This window comes from Homarus americanus, unplaced genomic scaffold (genome assembly GCF_018991925.1).
Source record: "Homarus americanus isolate GMGI-L3 unplaced genomic scaffold, GMGI_Hamer_2.0 scaffold21353, whole genome shotgun sequence".
NCBI lineage: Eukaryota > Metazoa > Arthropoda > Malacostraca > Decapoda > Nephropidae > Homarus > Homarus americanus.
Genome location: NW_024754247.1, coordinates 603,668 through 624,607, shown reverse-complemented (window position 1 = coordinate 624,607; position 20,940 = coordinate 603,668). Strand labels below are relative to the sequence as shown.

The window sequence follows — 20,940 nt, the reverse complement described above, 5'->3', positions numbered from 1 at the left end:
AAATGGAATGATGTGCCCTGACTGGGGTTATCAAGTGTCTTTGATTGAGTTAACACTTGGTAACTTTTGATTCTTAAAGCATCATATTGGAGTCCAATGATACATAGGTAGAAGAGTAACAAATAAATATCATCCAAGCAGATGTAAACCTCGGTAGTGAACCGTTACCACGGCAGGGTAACGGTTAACATGGCATGGCAAAGCCATGTTGACCATGTCACAAGTTAGCTAAACTTGATAAGTTTGGTACAAAGTTGCAATCACATTCTCAAGTTAATTTGGAGACTGATTGACTGCCAAACACAGAGACAGAAAAACAAGACTTAAAACAAAACCTGGCTCGCAGTTGAAGGTAAAGCAATTATTTTCCCACCACTTACCAGTTTACTAGCTGTTCAATAGGTTGGTCTGTTCTTTATTATGACCAGGGACATATTATCCAACAGACTGGTGAGGCTGAAGCCTCAGGTCCATGACTTTTATAGGCCCGTGTCGAACAAGAATGTATTTATTTTTTTAATTGTAAGAATTCCATTTCATAGATTCAGGTGCCTCCCAAGTAAGTTACGTCTTTCATATTTCACAAGAGCTGTGCACAGAATCCGATGTTCTATGCAAAATCTATGTTTCTTCTGTGATCTCTGCATTCATCAAGAAGAAACAAAGAAATCAATTTAGATAAACAAAAAACAACACAGGAAGACTACAATTACCATTTGAATATGTATTTACAGTATAGCTCACGCATTGTTCATTTTATAAATGTCCTTAATTGCTCCATAGTGGTCAAAACAATTATATTTTTGGTTATCTTTATTAATTTTACTTTATTAAGCATTTAAATAATATGAGCATCATTAATTTTGTGTTGGCTTCAACAAGCCCCATATGTACCTCAGCCACAGGCCCGTGGTTGGGTTAGTCCATCCCTGATTATGGCCTTTCTTGTCAATCATTATTACAGGTGGAAACCGGAATATCCCAAAAGTGTAGTGGGGGGGGAGGGGGGGACCACAAAGTAAATACTGTATACTCAAGAAGTATATATGAACTCTGGTAGAAAATGTCTACCCAGTCAGACTTCTGAAAGGGTGTAACGTCATGTTATATGGCTAAGTGCAGATGAAGTTACTGGGTACAAGGTCTCAGGCAGTGATGGAGCATTAATTGATGATTGACCCTCACCACCTTATCAGATTGGGTCACTTGGTGAGTTTTCCTTATTCCAAGACCAATCACGATGCATTGTATTGTTCCAGAATTTTTATTTTGTGAAGGATCCAAAAAAAAAAAGGGCTACATCGTCGGGCTTTTTTCTATCAACAAAGCATAGAACTACATTATTCTAAATCATTTCACCAGGTAAGTCCTACAGTATTTAAAAAAAGTCAAAATTTCCATTCTTAAAGTACAATTTAATTATACCTGTGTGTTGTTCAAGAATGCTGGTACAAAAGTGTTAAAAACTCACAATGGAGAATTTCAGAGGTCAAGTCTATGATATTGATATTGAAACAGTTTACTTTGCCAGAAAAATACGGATAAAAAGTAGAAAATAATAACTTTATTGACATGGCTGAGCCAGTTGAGAGCTGTTGTTAAGGCAGGCAAAGTAAAACGAGTTGCAAGTAAAATTTTTACTTTGTATCTCAAAAACTCATACAGCCACTGTTGCTTTACATAGTGTCAACCTGTATGTGGTTAAAAGTTTTAACATTATAAATGTGCAAAATGTGATGGATTTGGCTAATGGTGTTGCGAGATTCTTCAAGAACTCCCCAAAGCGACAAACTGCACTCGAGGATGTGATAGGTGACCATTCTCCAAACCCAAATATTGGGCAGAGCAAGATATGGTGGGTAGAACATCATGATATACTTGAAGCTGTTCCAACCAGTGGTAAAATACTTAAGAGGACATGCGTGGGACTAACACACTGAACATTGAAAGATGCAAGATCCGACCTGTTGGCAATGACACAGTTCCAGTTCAGTGTTATAATGGTGACAATACATTGGTGAATATATATTAGATAGATATTAGATACAAGCTGAATGTGTGGTAGATACAAGCTGAAATGTGGTAGATACAAGCTGAATGTGGTAGATACAAGCTGAATGTGTGGTAGATACAAGCTGAATGTGTGGTAGATACAAGCTGAATGTGTGGTAGATACAAGCTGAATGTGTGGTAGATACAAGCTGAATGTGTGGTAGATACAAGCTGAAATGTGGTAGATACAAGCTGAATGCGGTACTGTAGATACAAGCTGAATGTGTGGTAGATACAAGCTGGAATAATAGGATTGTTATGTGTGAGATTGAGAGGTTGCAATATAATTTTACAGTCAACAATGAATCAAGACTGTTATACATTTACAGTACTTTATAATCAAGAATCTGAGATGTGTTCCTTTATAATCAAGAATCTGAGATGTGTTCCTGATATCTACTTACCATATGTATTATTATTTTTCCCTTATGTCATTTTTATATTAGTAACAGGACTTGCGATCTTAATTACCAATGACACCAGTGAACATTTTCCGGACCTGTACTTTAAGAAATATTTACTTCCCATATGTAATATTTAAGTATCCTTTTCCTCAAACTAATACTTACCCTTTTAACAGATCTACATATTAAATGCTATTGCTTAGGCTACTCTTCTCTTAATTTCTTTTCCACTTCTTCCATCACAGCTTATATAATGTAATTTTGATTTTAGGGTCTACTTTCTCTCTGGAAACCCAGTTATTTGTCTTTACAGCATTAAATAAAAGCTCATTCTTCAACTCTTTCCTCTTATCTGTTAACCGATTTTTTTTTAAATGTTTCTTTACTGTCTGTAGTAAGAGCACTATCATCTGCATATCCAATACAGTATTTGATATTACTTTACCATTCACCTTAATTACTTCACTACGTTACTTCTCTCATCAAAAATTCTGAAGACTTTATATAAAGTTGGAGAGTGTTTCCTTGTCTAACTCCCTGTCTAACCTTAAACTAAATAGGTAATATGTTGTTCACACATCACTGCTTTCTTCACATTACTTAGCTCTCCCCTATGGAAACGTTACACTCATATATCCTTATATTTTTCCGCTTTGGAAATTAGATATCTTTTTAAAAGCATCTCTCCCCGGAGTACAGTACACCCAACACGGTACCCGCTTGCTGGCCCCTTCAGTGAGTTAGTTGTTGTATTCATATTTTTTTATTCCTTGGTTCAATTCCAAGTTCTACTTTCAGTTAATGTCACGCGATTATAAGAAATATCAAGGTTTACATTAAAATACAGTGTTTTTCACTGCGTTAAACTTAAATATTTGTACAATCACTGTACAGTACTGTATTTACTGTACATACGGAGGTCGGAAGGTCAAACGTGAGTCACGTGACGTCACCTTCCAATATGGGATCGTTTGTCAAGTTGTGGGAGTGTATTTACTTTGGGCGAGGGGCCCCACCAAGCCTCAAAAAGGCTTTTGTCTGATTTTTTTTTTCGATGGGTTAGCTAGACCAGGTGGGATTAGTCCTACACCAAACTTAATTGGCACACCGTTGTTCCAGACTGGTTGAGCTTAGTGGCGGTATGACTATTACAGACAGCACTACACAGGTTCAGCAAAATGCTATTGATAGGGACTGACAGATTCAGCTAAGCGGGTAGGACACCACCAATCAGGTTCAGCTAAGTGCTAGTGATCAAATTTAGCTTTCAACGAAAGTGGTATCAAACAAGCCTAAGGCTGCGTTCACACCAAACGAGTCTAGTCGAGTCATCAGTCATTTGACTCGAGTCAATCTGACTCGTTTCCGTTAACACAGAAAGAGTCAAGCGAGTCACTTCTGTCAGTATCCTGTCAGATGTCAAGTGGCGAAGGAGGAAGAGGAACCAAGTATGAACTCAACACCAAAAGACCAGATTTTGGTGCCTTTAGTCATTGGTTTCCAGACTTGCTTAATCACCCAGACAAATTCTACCGTTTCTTCAGAATAACAATGGAAAACTTCAAGAAGCTGGTTAATATGACAGGAATATCTGTAAGGAAAAATGGACACAAACTACAGACGTGCCCACATTGGAGTTGAAAGAAAGGACATTTTTTTAGGTATGGTTTGTATTTGATTTGAAACAAAATACATTAAATCTTACAGGTAACTCAGAGATACACCGCAATGAACTCGCGATGACTGACGAAAAATGAGTCTGGCCGTATTCATGAATCGACTCGACTCCCCTAGTGTGAACGGTTTCTGCAAAATTACAAACAAAATAATGTCCCCTTCAATGACGAGTCACGTAGCGTCAAGACTCGATGTGACTTGACTCGTTTGGTGTGAACGCAGCCTAAAAAAAAAACTGCTGCATCGAAATGTTTCAAGGGTGACCTTTGGCGATCCGACGTAATACTGTAGAGTAGTGTACTTGTATCTAATTATTCAATATCCACCGGAATTGGCCCTTTTTTTTTTCATTCAGCGAAGTCATTAAAACAATCTTCGTGCCTAGAGTTGGCTCAAGAAATGATTACTGTATAAAGATTAAATTCCCACGCATATATCCCCTCACTAGATTTAAGAAAACAACAATACATATAATTAATTTATATGGTCTTCCCAAAATAGCGGTTTCATTTGTCGACTTTTCCACTGTGGCAACTAAACACTGAGTAATGAGGTTATACAAATATTATTATCATAATTATTATTTATAATAAGTAAATTATAAAGAGTTGCGCGGTTAATTAAAAAAAATCTTAAGTGAATGAATTTAACAATGGTAATCTGTAACTTTGAAGCTATCTACCTGTACTGTACATGTATCTCGCCTAAACTCTCGTTTCCTTACATATGACAGAAATAGAGAATTATCAATATACTGTACACAGATGAAATTCCCGAAATGTCATACCCTCACAGAGAGAACTCCGAGACGTGAAATACTGTATTAAATCACACACACCGGTTCACCTTACATAACACCCGCCCCATCACCAAAGCTTCACGGTTTCATTGTGTCATAAGAAACCGATTGCGCTTGTGACCCTGATCTAATTTTCCTAATGCCGTCCGTTTTGTTGTTCAGCTTTCGTTATTATCATATTGTTGACACACTGTGACTTCATATAAAATTGCAAAATGTCAAGTGTTGTTGAAACAAATTCCCATTGCAATAGGCAATAAAAGTGTGTTGACAAGTTGTGGTGCCTAAGAGTGGAGATAAACAAGATGGGGTCATCTACTGTGCAGCCAAACATTCATTCTGATGCCGAACTCACTGATAAAACCAACTACAACAATTCTTATCATGTTGTTTATGAGAGATTTACATTATCGAAAAAAAAGACTTTTATTAAATTTGCTTTAGGATAAGTTTACGTGGTTAACAAAAAAAATACATTTTATCTCCAGCTGGCATGAAAACAGTGACTGATTAAGGAGGAATCTCTGAACGAGGATGCAGAGAGGACTTCCTTCAGCGTGGTGGACAGAGTGGCCAGGTGTGCACTCCATGATCAATCAGCCTTGATTGTCTGTCGCATGCAGTTAACGCACTGTTGCTGTGTATGTGTGAACAATGGATGCCCCTCGTGTAACGAGGATGGCTGGCCCTAGGGCAACCTAGGCGTGAATTTGTTTAAGGTGTAAAAGCTGTCGCTAACACAACAACCACACCCTGAGTTAACGAGATGCATGACCCAGTGTCAAGGAATAATCCGAGAAGACCGGACAACTCGCCAACTGCACTGGCTAACCATTACCCCGGAATACTATCCGCAAATCGATTAATAGCAAGTTCTCAATTACTGCTGGGTAGACAGATGCAAATGGCGTTAAAAAAAAAATTGCCCATAGTTTCACCATGCCCAGGGATCGAACCAGGGTCCGCTTGCTTACCAGGAAACCCCCTCACCTGGGAGACGATTACTTCACATCGTAACGCTTGGAGAAGCACCACACGAGAAGGTGTCAATACCTTTGAGTTAGCCCGACTGCAAACCGAGACAGACAAGCGCCAACGCCGGAAAGACGCTGCCACCGCCCCTCCCTCACTAGATGCAGCCCTCCACATGTGCGACATCTGTGAACAACTCTGCCGGTCCCTTATCGGCCTCTTTAGTCACCTCAAAACTCACCAATGTAGGTGACATCCCTAATAACTCATATCATTGTATCATAGCTGGATGATAGTCATACACGATTCAGTGACAGCAAATTAGTAGTAGTACGTAGTAGTGTGTGTGTGTGTGTGTGTGTGTGTGTGTGTGTCACGTGCTAGTACCACCACCACATAAGTAAGTTCCTGCATATATACGATTGATAAGCCAAGGACGCGACGGATATAACGGTGTGTAACATTCATAATTATTCGCTAACTTGTTTCAGGATAAAATTAAGCGTCTATGAACACAATACAATGCCAATATACTTGTTTACCACAGGTTTACTTTAAATTTTACCTTTTATCCTCGAAAATGATATTCATCGATTTATATTTTCATTTTTAATTCGGTATTTAATATTGGATTTTTAAGAGACTATCTTTGTATTGTGAGACCAATGTTATGTCAATATACTATTTCATGCTGCTCTCCAAATGTCACTTGCGGTTGCCAAAGGCCGTCAATAGACTCAATATGCAGTAGAACAATCTAAAAATCTCCACAATATGTGTTAGGTCGCCTGTGTGAGGCCAGAGCGAGTGTGAAGAACTGGTTGAGTGAGAATTCAGCTTTCCTGGGAGGTGAGGTGGTGGGGATTACGTCACCCACCTGATTCATCCCCCCACCCACCCAACCAAAAATTGTATGTACTGTCCTGTATTCCAGGTGTATAATTGGCACACGTATATGACCACCAGGTGTATGCAATCGGTGAAAGCACACGATGATTAGGCACCCCCGCTTATTTCACCTGTCTAATATTAATGTGATCCATGGCCAGTTATGGGGTAAAGTTTTCTGGCTGCTGTTATTTCTCTGGGCTCTAAATTCTACTTGTGATGGACGGTGGTGATGTATAAGGGATAACATGTAAGCTGGAATTTTTTTTTAGACAGATTAATATATAATGATGTCATGCCACCACTCAAAACAACTCGTCTCAAAATCTTGCCTCAACATGCAGTAATTTCATTTTTAAACAAGAAATTTTTTTTATCAACGTCCTTACCGGCAGGATTGAAAAGACTACCCCCTTTCCCTATATAAACAAACCCAACACCAGGATTTTAATTTTCATATTACGGCAACTAAGTGTTATTGAAAGCTTCCTTCCTGTTAACCTATTATATTCAAACTATTTCCTATACAGAGAGAATGGGGGCGAGAAAGCAGACCAAAACCACTGTTTTACTAACATAGGTTTAAGTTTCAGTCTGTACCGTGTTACAGTAGCGCCGCCATGAGGCACCAGAGAGGTCATTGGACTAAAGAAAGTTATTCAATGATCCTCAGCTTTGTTACGATCCACAGGTCGAGATGAACTTGTAGTAAGAGGAGGTAAACTGGGTCAACTTTGAGGAACAGTGACGCGACCTCCATCATCTATTGCTTTTATCGGGAAAGATTATTATTTTAGCAATGAAACCAGGCGGTGATGTGATGACGGCACAAAATAAAGGGTGGTCAGACAATCATGCACAAGTAGTCAGGTGTGACGTTATGATAATGACGGACAGGAGACCACAAGCACACAAAAGCATATACTTGTAGCCTACACAGTACACACACACACTAAAAACGCGCAGGTTAAGACTATCCGGGTAACTCTGTAACAGTAATGGAGAGTAAGTGAAGGAGTGTTTGGCTTTCTTGGTGTTGGAAACCTACTGGATGCAAGACTGCACCACGCACCTGTCCTCCCTTCTCCACATATTACTACTATAACTCCTCAAATATCACATTAACCAGAATTACAAGATATCTCTACTACTACTTTTTGATGGGGTTGGTTTATGAGCTATATATATATATCACTGTAGGTGCGCGTGATCCAGGTATATGCTGATAACCACAAGGAAAAAGAAAACACGAAGTTCCCAAGCGCTTTCGTGTAATTCACAACTTCAGGGGTGAGTACAGACCCCTGAAGATGTGAATTACACGAAAGCGCTTGGGAACTTCGTATTTTCTTTTTCCTTGTGGTTATCAGCATATATATATATATATATATATATATATATATATATATATATATATATATATATATATATATATATATATATATATATATATATATATATATATATATATATATATATATACACAGTATATAACCCAAAATAAATACACAGAAATGGAAAAAACAAAACAAGAGTGAGAAAAGATAAATGCTGTGTTAACCAAGTAAGAGAAACAATTGAGACCCTGCAATTGTGTGTAAATGAGGCAGAAAGTCAGATCAGCAACCATGGACTTGGTCACAATTTTCGTGATGCCATATGGCAGCAGGGTCTACCATTAGACAAAACATTATGCTTCCAATATCTTCCCAGGCGGTAGTACCTCCCTGTTTGGTAGCTGCCTACTACCTGTTTGCTATTCTTAACCTTAAATACACTGGAATGTCATACAAATATTTGATCAAAATGGCAAGAGACTTAAAATCCCCCCTTCAGTTGTTACAAATCTCAAGGTTCCTCTCCAGGAACACCAACACTTGACTCCCGAGGGTCTCTTGTTTTCCTGGTAGTGCTGGAAGCATCTCCCTCATCCAAGTTCACAGAGAAGGTTGGATTTCCCAACTTCTAATCAAACCATTGCGTTTCTATATTATTTCTTTCCTCGTCTCCTTCAACACTTTATTCACAACAGTAAAATACATTTCCATGAATAAAAAAAATATAGGATATAAGATTTTTTTTTTTTACCATCGAGATATACCGTAACGTTGTTAAGGATTCTCTGTGAGCGCTTCGACTCCTCCACCCCACACTACATACTGTACACCCGAGGGTACTTGTGGTGCCTCGTGGTGAATAAAAACACAAAATTATCAGACCGACAATTGTTTCACATGTCTGGTCCACCTATGTGCTGTCAACATGGAGCTGCACCACACACGCGAGAGAGCGGATGCTTATAGGTCATCATGGCAACTGTGCTTTTTGTACCCGCCATTTCACAATTTGGGGGATATTTTCAGGCGTACCAGACCTAAAAGCAATATATACAAATGTTTTGGCGTAATTCGAATAAAAGTTTCATTGGATAATACAGAAGCCAATAAAGGTATTATATATATATATTGTAATCGATACATAACGACACCTGCCAGAGCTGTGATCCTTGTCTGAACTGACCTTTAATATACTCCAGTCTGTCTCCTGGATAATTAAACAGTTAAGAGTGTGCGAACAATGTGGCAGACACTACCCATTACTTTAACACAACGAAACAATCCATCAAGCCCTTAACGCGATAAAACCTTATTTCATAATGACATAATAATCTCTCAATCATTTGCAAATATATACTGTATAGCTCCCACTGTTCATACAAACCCGTAGGTCACAGGGCAGGGAAATTTGGACAAAGTTCCCTGTTCAGACTTGAACCTCGAAGTCTCGCAGTGTCTTTACCTAAATTCTTCGTCATGGGTCTCGAAACATAACGCTAGAGGCTGTAACATGACTTTTTTCTTTGTACATCGTGAAATGTAAGAACAGAAATATATAAACAAATCACGGAGAGACGGCGGAGGTGTTGCCAGGCCACAAGATCTCCAGCGACCTGTTATCCTGAACCTGTAAGAGGAAGGAAGATCTGTTCTCCAGTTTCATTTATAATTAACAAAACTCATCCTCCACTGGCTCAGACTCTTACCTGGCTACAGTGATGTAATAAGCAAGACAAAGTTGAGACACTCTGGATGATGAAGATAATTCACTTAAGATTAATTATAGACGACGGAACCAGATCTTCATCCACCTCCCGGGGGATTATTTGTACTGACCAAGGTCAATACTGACACTACTAAACACATCCTGGACTCTGTAATCCTACATACCACCTTGATACTGTACAGTCATCTGTGGAAGGCCAGGAAGGGAGTACAGTATACCTGGCTAAGCTGCTCCAAACGTCCATAATAACTACTATGACGTTCTTTCGTCTTGTTAATATTACTTAAATTTACAGTCGCTGCAATAGTCTAAAGAAATAAGGTAACTTAGTCTAAAAGGTGAAGATTAGTTAACTTATTTTCTGATAAATAAGACCACTTCAGTTTAAGATGGTTCCTTTACTTGTTAACCAGATTTGTGATAGTACACAAAAGTGAATGTTTAATTGAAATTGAATTTACACATCTTAATTGTCTTAATGGCTCACTTCATATTATGTAAAGTTGATCACACACACACACAATTATATATATATATATATATATATATATATATATATATATATATATATATATATATATATATATATATATATAGGGGCACCTAGTGACAGCACTAGGATCCCGCTTCCTCTATCAAGGAATAAACAATTGAAATTATATATATATATATATATATATATATATATGAGTCGCCGCCACACCTAAACACTTCCGCCCTACCTTGGCTGAAAAACACTGGTTGTCACAAAAGTGTTGGCCTTGGGGCGTTTCTTCTGCCCCACGCAAGTTACGTCATCCGCCACGATTCTCGTAAATGGTTGAAAATTGCTATTAATTTACGCATTCTGGTCACAATAAAAACTGGCCTTGTGATGTAAACCTCAATTATTCTTTATTGTCACAAGAGATCTTTGTTCATGAGATAGTAGGGTTGGGTTGATAAAGGTACATTGTTAATATTGGTAATAAACACAACACTATACATATCTAAATAAAGCGAAGGTCAACAAGAAACTGAAATAATCAGTATTATAGAATAAAAGCATAACAGACGAAGGGAGAAACTCTACAGCGAAATATTGAACCACTTAAACTGTAAGTATTAACATACCATTTATATATCTTATCCTAGATAATAAAACAAAAAACAGTAATTTTAGTTTCTTACCAGGACCAGGAGCCTGTGTTGGGGAGCAGTGCTAATACAAGTCCCACAACTTACTCCACTTCCAGGAACTGTCTCATTGCGTCAGATTTCCAAACTCCAAATACTTTTACATTAAGTTGACACTCATTACTAAGGATCGTAAAAATTAATTCTTACAGTGCAATTTCCATGCTAGTGTGGTCACCGTCTTGACGCAGGGTTAATATGCTCTCTTATACTGTATGTTACGTCTGAAGTGAGGGAATAGATTCAAAGCAACTGAAAATCCCGGTCTGACATGGATACTGTTCAAACGCAATACGCAGTTAGCGTGGCGTGGACGAGTTTTGTTCCGGTAAAATACCTAACAATCATCAGTTGTCACGCGCTAGGACCGGATACGTCTCATTATTTAATATGAATTTTTGTGTATTTTGCAATGTCTACTGTTAATTCCTCTCCTGCTGCTTCTCGTTTCCATACCATCACCATTTTCTCTCCTCACGGCCGCAACGCACCACCCGCTCTGTAACATAATGCAGGAACCAGAGGACCATAAACCTTAAGTAACACTAGGAAGCTCTGTACGCGGCGCCTCGCTACCTACACCTTTGTCAGCTAATATGTGGCGTCTGACTTTACCACTACACTACACACTCTGTCTCCTCCAGGGAAAGAAACTGTATAAAATATCTGATATATAATTCTTTTTATTTCACACTGCAAACAATAGCTTTTATATCAACAGTTATTAATACAACCAGCATAGAGTAATATTAAGTTTATTAAATATTATGTTCTGTGACATGTACTAGTATATACTGTAGAATCCATTTGCTAAACAACAGTACATATAACGTTCATTTAGTGTTAAATTTGTGAAATATAAAGGTCTTGCTCAGTACCACTCATAGCCCGAGACAGCGCCCACTCTACCCTCGCCCGCCCACCAGCCTGTGACAGTCGCTACAGGTGAGACCCGAGCACAACAATGCCTAATTAAAGTACTCCAGGTGACTGCCAGTCTACCTCTTCCCCGCCTGGTGACGTGTCGGTGCCACACACTGTACTATTACTACTTTAATTATTTACTGCTGGGCAGGGAGGTTAACATAATAAATAAACACGTACATATATAACTAAATAATTATCTTGTCTATATTTACCAATGATGTTCTCTGTACAGTACCAATAAGAAAATATATTTAAGGTCAACAAAATTATTACGTCAGACCTGACATATCATCAACAACTGCTACGGTAAAAGTTATGACTGATGTAATGTGAACGACCCAATTAGTTTAATTATAATTGGGATACATTAATTATTGCCACATATCTCACACTGTGAAATTTTAACCATTTGTGTGTGTGTGTGGGGGGGGGAGTGCTCACTTATGTACAGACATCTGCAGGTGTCAGTAGGTGGTGGTAGGCCCTGGTAACCAAAGTGTTACTCAGCAACACCAAGTCTTCCACACGTTTACTCGTGTTTTCTCTACTTACTGCCCTAACCAGCGTCTTCACCACCCTCGCTTGTGTGGCGAGGGATGAGAACGTATCTTAGGTGAATTTAACTGTTATTACTGGACCATCTTGTACTTTATAACCGAAACTTCAGTAATATAAATGGCCAATTCTCAGTAGTAACCCACGTTCAATCTCACCACTTTACTGCATTATGTTTTCATTAAAGTGTTATTAGGAACTACCGAGCGCCATAGGTGAGGGACCAGTCAGGTCTGGAAGGGACTCCAAACGTCGGATAAATTATTTGTTTTTCTGGTTATCGAGTTAATTTCGATTTTTCATATATCTACTTATTCCTGAATTTGTGTGAACATATTCTTACCCAATATACGACATAAATTCAATTATAACAAATCACATGCAGGGGCGGATCCAGGATTCTCAAAAGGGGGATCCAAGATGTGGGTGGGGAACATGGCTAGCAGAGCGAACCCAACCCCGCTGAAAGGTTGTGGAGTGTGCTGTAGGCCCCCCCCCCTCCCCCGATTTATTTATTTTAATCTGACCATTATTATGGGCATTTTGGGGCCATTGTGAAGCTATGTGCACTTGATATTAAGAGATATTCTGAGGTCAATAGTAATTACTTTTTACTATACAAATATATCTGAGAACAATACTGCATTAAATAAAACTAATGTACTTTTGTTGTAAAAAGGGGGGTCCAGACCCTCAGGACACCCCCCTGGATCTGCCCCTGACATGATATATCGTTTGTAGTTTATGATGGAAATCCTTGTTAATTCGACATATAACGCAAACTCTGGAGTCTACGACGAACTACAATCTATAATTAATGACGCAAACACACAACACGTGGCAGGCCCCCAGGTGTATATTCGCGCGCACGTGAACCACACACCGCTGGACAGTGAGGTGTGCTGGGATGTGACGTCACGAGAGATTTACTTAAACACGGAGAGGAAAACAACAGAACTGTAAGTCGGAAGGTAGATAACCTCGCCCTCCACCCATAACAAAAAGTGTAGCACAATGTAGATATTTCTCTTTACTGAAGGTGGTCATGAAGCTTTACTGATCTGTCCCAAGGTGATATACTACACTACTGAAGTGTCATCATGATCGGTGAATGAATGATGGTTTAGCTCTACTTGCTGACTTGGACGTGTAATTCTATCTCTTGTGATATTCGACTCCAAATTAAGAGAGATCTTTCTTTACCCATAGTGTTAGAAGTAATTAAATTTAATGATGATTAAGGTATGGAATGTGGAGTTGCTGTGCGGAAATGACTCCCCCCCCCCCTGTGTGTGTGTGTGTGTGTGTTTTTATAACCACGAGAACAATCATTTCACAATTATTTAATGAGGTTAGCTACATGACATAGGGCACCATTCTCACCACCACAGACGTGACAACTAACACTATCACCATCATCATCAACTCGGTAACAATCCCACCACAACCATTTACAACACTGAAGACGCTGATGGCAATACGTCACGGTCACCATAACGAACCACAACACCACGGAAGTTATAACACAGCCGATACAACCATCACTCTTGTAACACCCCACACACACACACACACCAGTCACCATAAGAACAACATCCCCATAAGAACAACATCCCCATAAACATCCACAACACCAGGATGCTGACACTCAGAGCCACCACTAGACCTGGGCCACCCAACAGCTGTCTGTCTCTGGTAGTATCGATCCTGTGTGTGTGTGTGTGTCCTGCACCCACCACACAGTAAAGTCAAGGACACACACCACTCAACAAGTTCATCCCCCCCCCACCACCCCTCACACACACACCTGACGTAACTCCCCGGAAAAAGAAAAATAAGAACTTGTACAAACATGTCTATAATGACGCCACTACAGGTTCCGAGTGGCGCTGGAAAGTTGTTTCACCATTAATACTACTGGTTAAGATCTGAACTAAAAATTCTGAAATAATTATGATTCCACAGATGGCTATGTTTGTGCTGGATGAGGAACCACGATTGAATACCTTTACGATCTTGTATATATACTGTTTTCGTTCGCCCGCACCCCTCCTCAATGAATAAAAAGTGTGTTCCCGAGTGTGTGTTTACATCAAACAGAAAAAAACAAAAAAAACAATCAGAACACTAAACAGGTATTGTCGAGCATTAACCACACTAACTTGGGTACAAAATACTAATGATCATCACACGACTTCAAATACTAATAATAAGTTAGCAGGTGTCAGGTGGAGTGGACGCTAGCTTTTAGTGCGTGTGTGTGTGCCCACCTTGTCTCTAACACTATTATCCAATATCACTCGCCTCAAAATTTGGTCCCCCAGTATCGTTAAATTACATTCTCTTTCCCCTTTTAATTCTATCAATCCACCTCACATTTAATCTGCCTCCTAAGAAGCCCACATTATATAATTAAGGTATTTATCACAGTCCCAATAACACACTCGGTATCACAGGTTTAAGTTATGAAAACCTTCAAGTACCATAAGAATGATCATCTACTTGGCCGAGTGTTCAAACCAGCAAGAAATATCTCAGACTACACCTTAGTTTTATTTATGGTATCGTTCGTGTCTGAGCCACGTCAGCTCCACATTTAGCTTGGCCTTTCACTACCGCCAAAACAATCTGTCCACAGTTGTGATGATGGTGGCCGAGCCTCCCGCCCTTTAACGATGAATTTACAGTGAACCCGACGTTGGCTGTCAGTGGCTCGTCTCGACAGTGATATACAGTGATTTAGCGTGTCTGACTGGTGGATGTTCGGCACCATTCCCTGTACATTTGGCAATTTGACCTCTGCGTTCCTATGCATATGTCCTTTGATCCTTAGCCCTACCAGCTCTCAGCCCACACCTGACCCACAGCATACATTTACGTCTGACCTTGTTAGTTACCCCTTCATCGCCCTCATTATCTGCCTCATCCTGTGTTCCCACACTTAATACACGACTATTGCCTTCCCCTCAGTGATGACCTTCCCCTCGGTGATGACCTTCCCCTCAGTGATGACCTTCCTCTCGGTGATGACCTTCCCCTCAGTGATGACCTTCCTCTCGGTGATGACCTTCCCCTCGGTGATGACCTTCCCCTTAGTCACTGGGGTCCTACACTTACCTCCTGTTGAAATGTTTCAAAACAATGAGACCAATACGTATTAAAGTCACGATCCCAGAACACCCGAGTTTAGTCACACCTTACATAAAATCACTCTTACTGTTGAAATGAATCCACATAAATTGGATATTACACTCAACACACACCCACTACACATTCACTATTTCATTTCTCATCACATAGTTTTCCTTAAAGATTGAAATCTTGAGTGAGTTTACCTATAGAAGGAGGATCAGTTCTTGATTAAATTCCGTAGAAAAGACGAGTTCTGATACACTTTGGTCATGAAGGATGAGCTCTTGATACACTTTGGTCATGAAGGATGAGCTTGTGAAGAGTATGAGGCGTGAATAAACAAGACTTTTACTGACTTACCTTCAACTTCAGCCATGGTGTCGAGTTGTGTGAGGGACGGCCGCCGCTCCCGCACGCCAACGATCACGCTCCCTGGGAAGGACAACAATGATTACTTGACAATAATCCTCGTACACAGTTTGGAAACTGCTGATGTATATGGTGCTTCAACATCTTGGGTCGTTAATCACGTAGTTTCTATAGTAGACAACAGCTTGTATAAATTAAGGTATATACGCTTCATAATATTCAGTAACTCACCTGCAGGATGATAAGTAAATACTAAAGATAAGGTAAGATACAAGATTAATTGTAGAACTAGAAATAATTTAAAGACTTAAATATATAATATTCAGATTAATATAAAATATACAATACACAAAGTAATCTTCAAATAACAATATACATAATAATGTTATTACGTTAACACAATATATATGTCTATGTTATGAAGTGTTCAAAATAAAGGAAAAGAAAAATACAGCGGTGGTGTTAGAGATGAGCATCACCAGCAGACACACACACACACACACACACACACACACACACACACACACACACACACACACACACACACACACACACACACACACACACACACACACGTCATTACTTGAACATAAGATACATTCAATAAAAATATCGTCCATAGGGCGCCCCCCATCCGCGTGCGTGCGTGTGTGTGTGTGTTTCATCGCCTCAATATATATATATGAACTGAAAACCACAATTCTGCATTCTTCATCCCATTGTTTTACAGTTGATCGATATGTTCCGTCCCAATGAAGAAGATCTAAGAATAAACAAGTTACACCATCAGACTTATGAGACGGATGATGCCTTCTTGTGTTATATAACTGGTATTCATCGAGTTAATGAAGGAGGCTGATTTTTATTTTATTTTTAACATAAGATTCTCTCCCACCGTCAGATGAGTCTATAGGCGGTGTGAGCCCACAGGTCAAGACTCCCCTGCTATAACCTTAATATTTATCGGCCTTTGTGTCCTATACCTGGAGTTATTTTTCTTATATCTTCCCCCCCCCCCCTATATATACCGTAGTTGATATAATCTCATATGTACAGTATATAGTTTCATTTCATGTTTATCCCTCTGACAATAACGTGTGGGGGAGGGGGGGTGTCAGTTACAAGACAGGAGTGTTAGTTACAAGACTAGCGAGGTCATTCTAAAATTATATCTTGCGCTTGTGAGACCTCACTTGGATTACGCAGTTCAATTCTGGTCACCGTATTACAGAATGGACATAGAATCCCTAGAAAGAATTCATTGGAGAATGACAAGACTAATCCCGGGCATTAGGAACCTTGAGTACAGAGACATGTTAAAGCATCTTAATTTGCAACAAAGGTTGCAACCAGAAGCGAACTCGTACCAGTGGTTTTAAGTTAGACAAATTTAGATTTAGGCGCGAGATAGGTAAACATTGGTTTGGAAATAGAGCAGTGGACGACTGGAACAAGTTACCAAACATCATTATTAACTCGAATACGCTGGATAGCTTCAAACATAGGCTGGATGGATATATGAGTGATAAGGGTTGGGTGTAAACGGGACTGCCCGGTATGGGCCAATAGGCCCACTGCAGTTTCCTCCCATTCTTATGTTCTTTTGCGTATGTGTGTGTGTGTGTGTGTGTGTGTGTGTGTGTGTGTGGGGGAGTGCATGTGTGTGGGGGAGTGTATGTGTGTGGGGAGTGCATGTGTGTGTCTGAGGGAGTGTGTGTGTGTGGGGGTGCATGTGTGTGGGAAAGTGCATGTGTGTGGGGGAGGTATGTGTGTGTGGGGGGGTGTGTGTGTGTGGGGGGAGGTGTGTGTGTGTGTGGGGGAGTGCATGTGTGTGTGGGGGGGTGTGTGTGTGTGTGTGTGGGGGAGTGCATGTGTGTGTGTGGGGGAGTGTGTGTGTGTGTGTGGGGAGGTGTGTGTGTGTGTGTGTGTGTGTGGGGAGTGCATGTGTGTGTGGGGGGGTGCATGTGTCTGTGTGGGGGAGTGCATGTGTGTGTGTGGGGGTGCATGTGTGTGTGGGGAGTGCATGTGTGTGTGGGGGGGGTGCATGTGTGTGTGGGGGAGTGCATGTGTGTGTGGGGGAGTGTGTGTGTGGGGGGGGCATGTGTGTGTGGGGAGTGTGTGTGTGTGTGGGGGGTGATGTGTATGTGTGTGGGGGTGCATGTGTGTGTGGGGTGTGTGGGGAGTGTGTGGGGAGTGTGTGTGTGTGGTGTGTGTGGGGGGTGTGTGTGGGGTGTGTGTGTGTGTGGGGTGTGTGGGGGAGGTGTGTGTGGGGAGTGGGGGGGTGTGGGGGAGTGCATGTGTGTGTGGGGAGTTGCATGTGTGTGGGGAGTTGCATGTGTGTGTGGGGGTGTGTGTGGGGGTGTGTGTGTGGGGGAGTGTGTGTGTGTGGGGGGTGATGTGTGTGGGGGTTTGTGTGTGTGTGGGGAGTATGTGTGTGTGGGGGGTGTGTGTGTGGGGCATGTGTGTGTGTGTGTGTGTGTGTGTGGGGGAGTGCATGTGTGTGTGGGGGAGTGCATGTGTGTGTGTGGGGGAGTGCATGTGTGGGGGGTGTGTGTGTGGGGGGTGTGTGTGTGTGTGTGTGTGGGGGAGTGCATGTGTGTGTGTGTGGGGAGTGCATGTGTGTGTGTGTGTGTGGGGGAGTGTGTGTGTGGTGTGTGTGTGTGTGTGTGTGGGGGAGTGGTGTGTGTGTGTGGGGGGTGATGTGTGTGTGGGGGAGTGTATGTGTGTGGGGTGGTATGTGTGTGTGGGGGTGTGTGTGTGTGTGGGGGTGCATGTGTGTGTGGGGGAGTGCATGTGTGTGTGGGGGGTGCAGTGTGTGTGTGGGGGAGTGTATGTGTGTGGGGGTGCATGTGTGTGGGGAGTGCATGTGTGTGTGGGGGGTGTGTGTGTGTGGGGAGGTGTGTGGGGGTGTGTGTGTGGGGGGTGTATGTGTGTGTGTGTGTGTGTGTGTGTGTGTGTGTGTGTGAGTGTATGTGCGTGTGGGGGAGCGATGTGGGGGGTGCATTGTGTGTGGGGAGACATGTGTGGGGACATGTGTGTGGGGAGTGCATGTGTGTGTGTGGGGAGTGTGTGTGGGGAGTGCATGTGTGTGTGGGGGAGTGTGTGTGGGGAGTGTAGGTGGGGGAGGTATGTGGGGGAGTATGTGTGTGGGGACATGTGTGTGTGGGGGGAGTGTATGTGTGTGGGGAGGTATGTGTGTGTGTGTGTGTGGTGTGTGTGAGTGGTGTGGGGAGTGTATATGTGTGTATCTGTATGTGTACAGGTATGTGTGTGGGCATGTTCGCGTGTGTGCGGTGTGTGTGTGGTGTCTTGTGGTCAATTGTTATAACGGGAAAACATAAGAGGTTAAGGTGTCGTGAGTTTTATGGACCCGCCCGTAAAAACAACAGAGGCGGCGACACTCCCACTGTGAGACCATCAATTGTAACCATTCAACCACACCAAACGTTACCTACTATTCACTCCACGGAGAACCACGACGCCTATACTACACGTCACATCAAAAACAGACTCGTACCATACATGTCCACAACCTAACTATAATACTTTGACTTAACCACGATGGATTAATGGGACTACATAACATCCATCCCAACTTGTTTCACCTAAAGATTAACCACCCTAACAATAAAGAGGACGAGAGGTTAGGTTAAGTTAGGTTAGGTTAATCTTAAGGTTAAAATAAACTAGGATGGAGATTGTTCAGGTGACCCAAGGCGCCTTAGAGATTTACCACGACGTCAAGAACTAATACACAATTCACTTGTTTATCGCTGAACAATCTATATTATTGTCTTCAGTCTCTCCCCCCCCCCCTCATCCCACAAATGTTCTGGGAGGAGGAGGAGGAGATTACAATATTTCTACAACTTTCAGCTATTAGTTATTAAAATAACCCATAAAAATAAAATCGCACATAACACTAACCAATTAATACAATTCTTACAGGCCATTCGATAATACATCCCCCCCCCCCACCCCCCGGCGCTCACCAAAGGAAATGTCTGTGGTGACTTCCTCGTATAAGACCCTTCAATACACAGCACTGTCATTACCATAGTCGTCTGTAGTGTAATGATCTTTGTAATACACTTAAGTTTATTCTACTCTGGGAATCGATTGGCATATAAACCTAATTCTGGTAAATAAACAGCCTATTATTATTATTATTAACATCATATACGACTAACTTAAATACCAAGTGAATACCAAACAATGCAACTGTGGTATCTATCTACGGAGGCAGAGGTGGGAATAACGACGCAAAATCAAAGAAGTCTGTGTGTGTGTGTGTGTGTGTGTGTGTGTGTGTAGAAACAGTAGTGAACAGCGGCCAGGTACTATCCCTAACCACGGACAGGTACTACTGTATACCACCTAACCACGGCTAGGTACTATCCCTAACCACGGACAGGTACTACTGTATACCACCTAACCACGGCTAGGTACTATCCCTAACCACGGCCAGGTACTACTGTATACCACCTAACCACGGCCAGGTACTATCCCTAACCACGGCCAGGTACTACTGTATACCACCTAACCACGGCCAGGTACTATCCCTAACCACGGCCAGGTACTACTGTATACCACCTAACCACGGCCACGCTCCACTTCCGGCAATTCCAATTAAGTGATCAATATTTACAACTCGGAGGGGTAACTACGGAGCCCTCCCTTCCATCCACTGTCCCAGGACGCTGTAATTAATACCCCGCGGTGACTGTGTTTGCTGGGCTACTGCTTAGGCGGAATAGTCACAAGATGGAGAGCATGATAGTCAACTACAGAACGAATGAAGTGAAGATAGAAAGCACGAGCATAGGTGATGTTAATTCCATAGCCCTTGCCAACAAGGGTTCTGAGGGGTTTAATGCGCTGCATTAATTTGTCACGAAGGTTGCTGACAAAGTTTCCATCATTCAC

General features: G+C 41.3%; 1 protein-coding gene across 4 annotated transcripts in view; it reads right to left on the bottom strand.

The window, feature by feature from the left end:
* LOC121855722 overlaps positions 1 to 20,940 on the bottom strand; it is a 154,457-nt gene that overhangs the window by 42,157 nt on the left and 91,360 nt on the right. For all 4 annotated transcript variants that reach the window (XM_042350812.1, XM_042350814.1, XM_042350813.1 and 1 more), the window contains exon 2: positions 16,006 to 16,077. In XM_042350812.1, the coding sequence (XP_042206746.1) occupies positions 16,006 to 16,077 (72 nt within the window). The remainder of the gene's footprint in view (positions 1 to 16,005; positions 16,078 to 20,940) is intronic.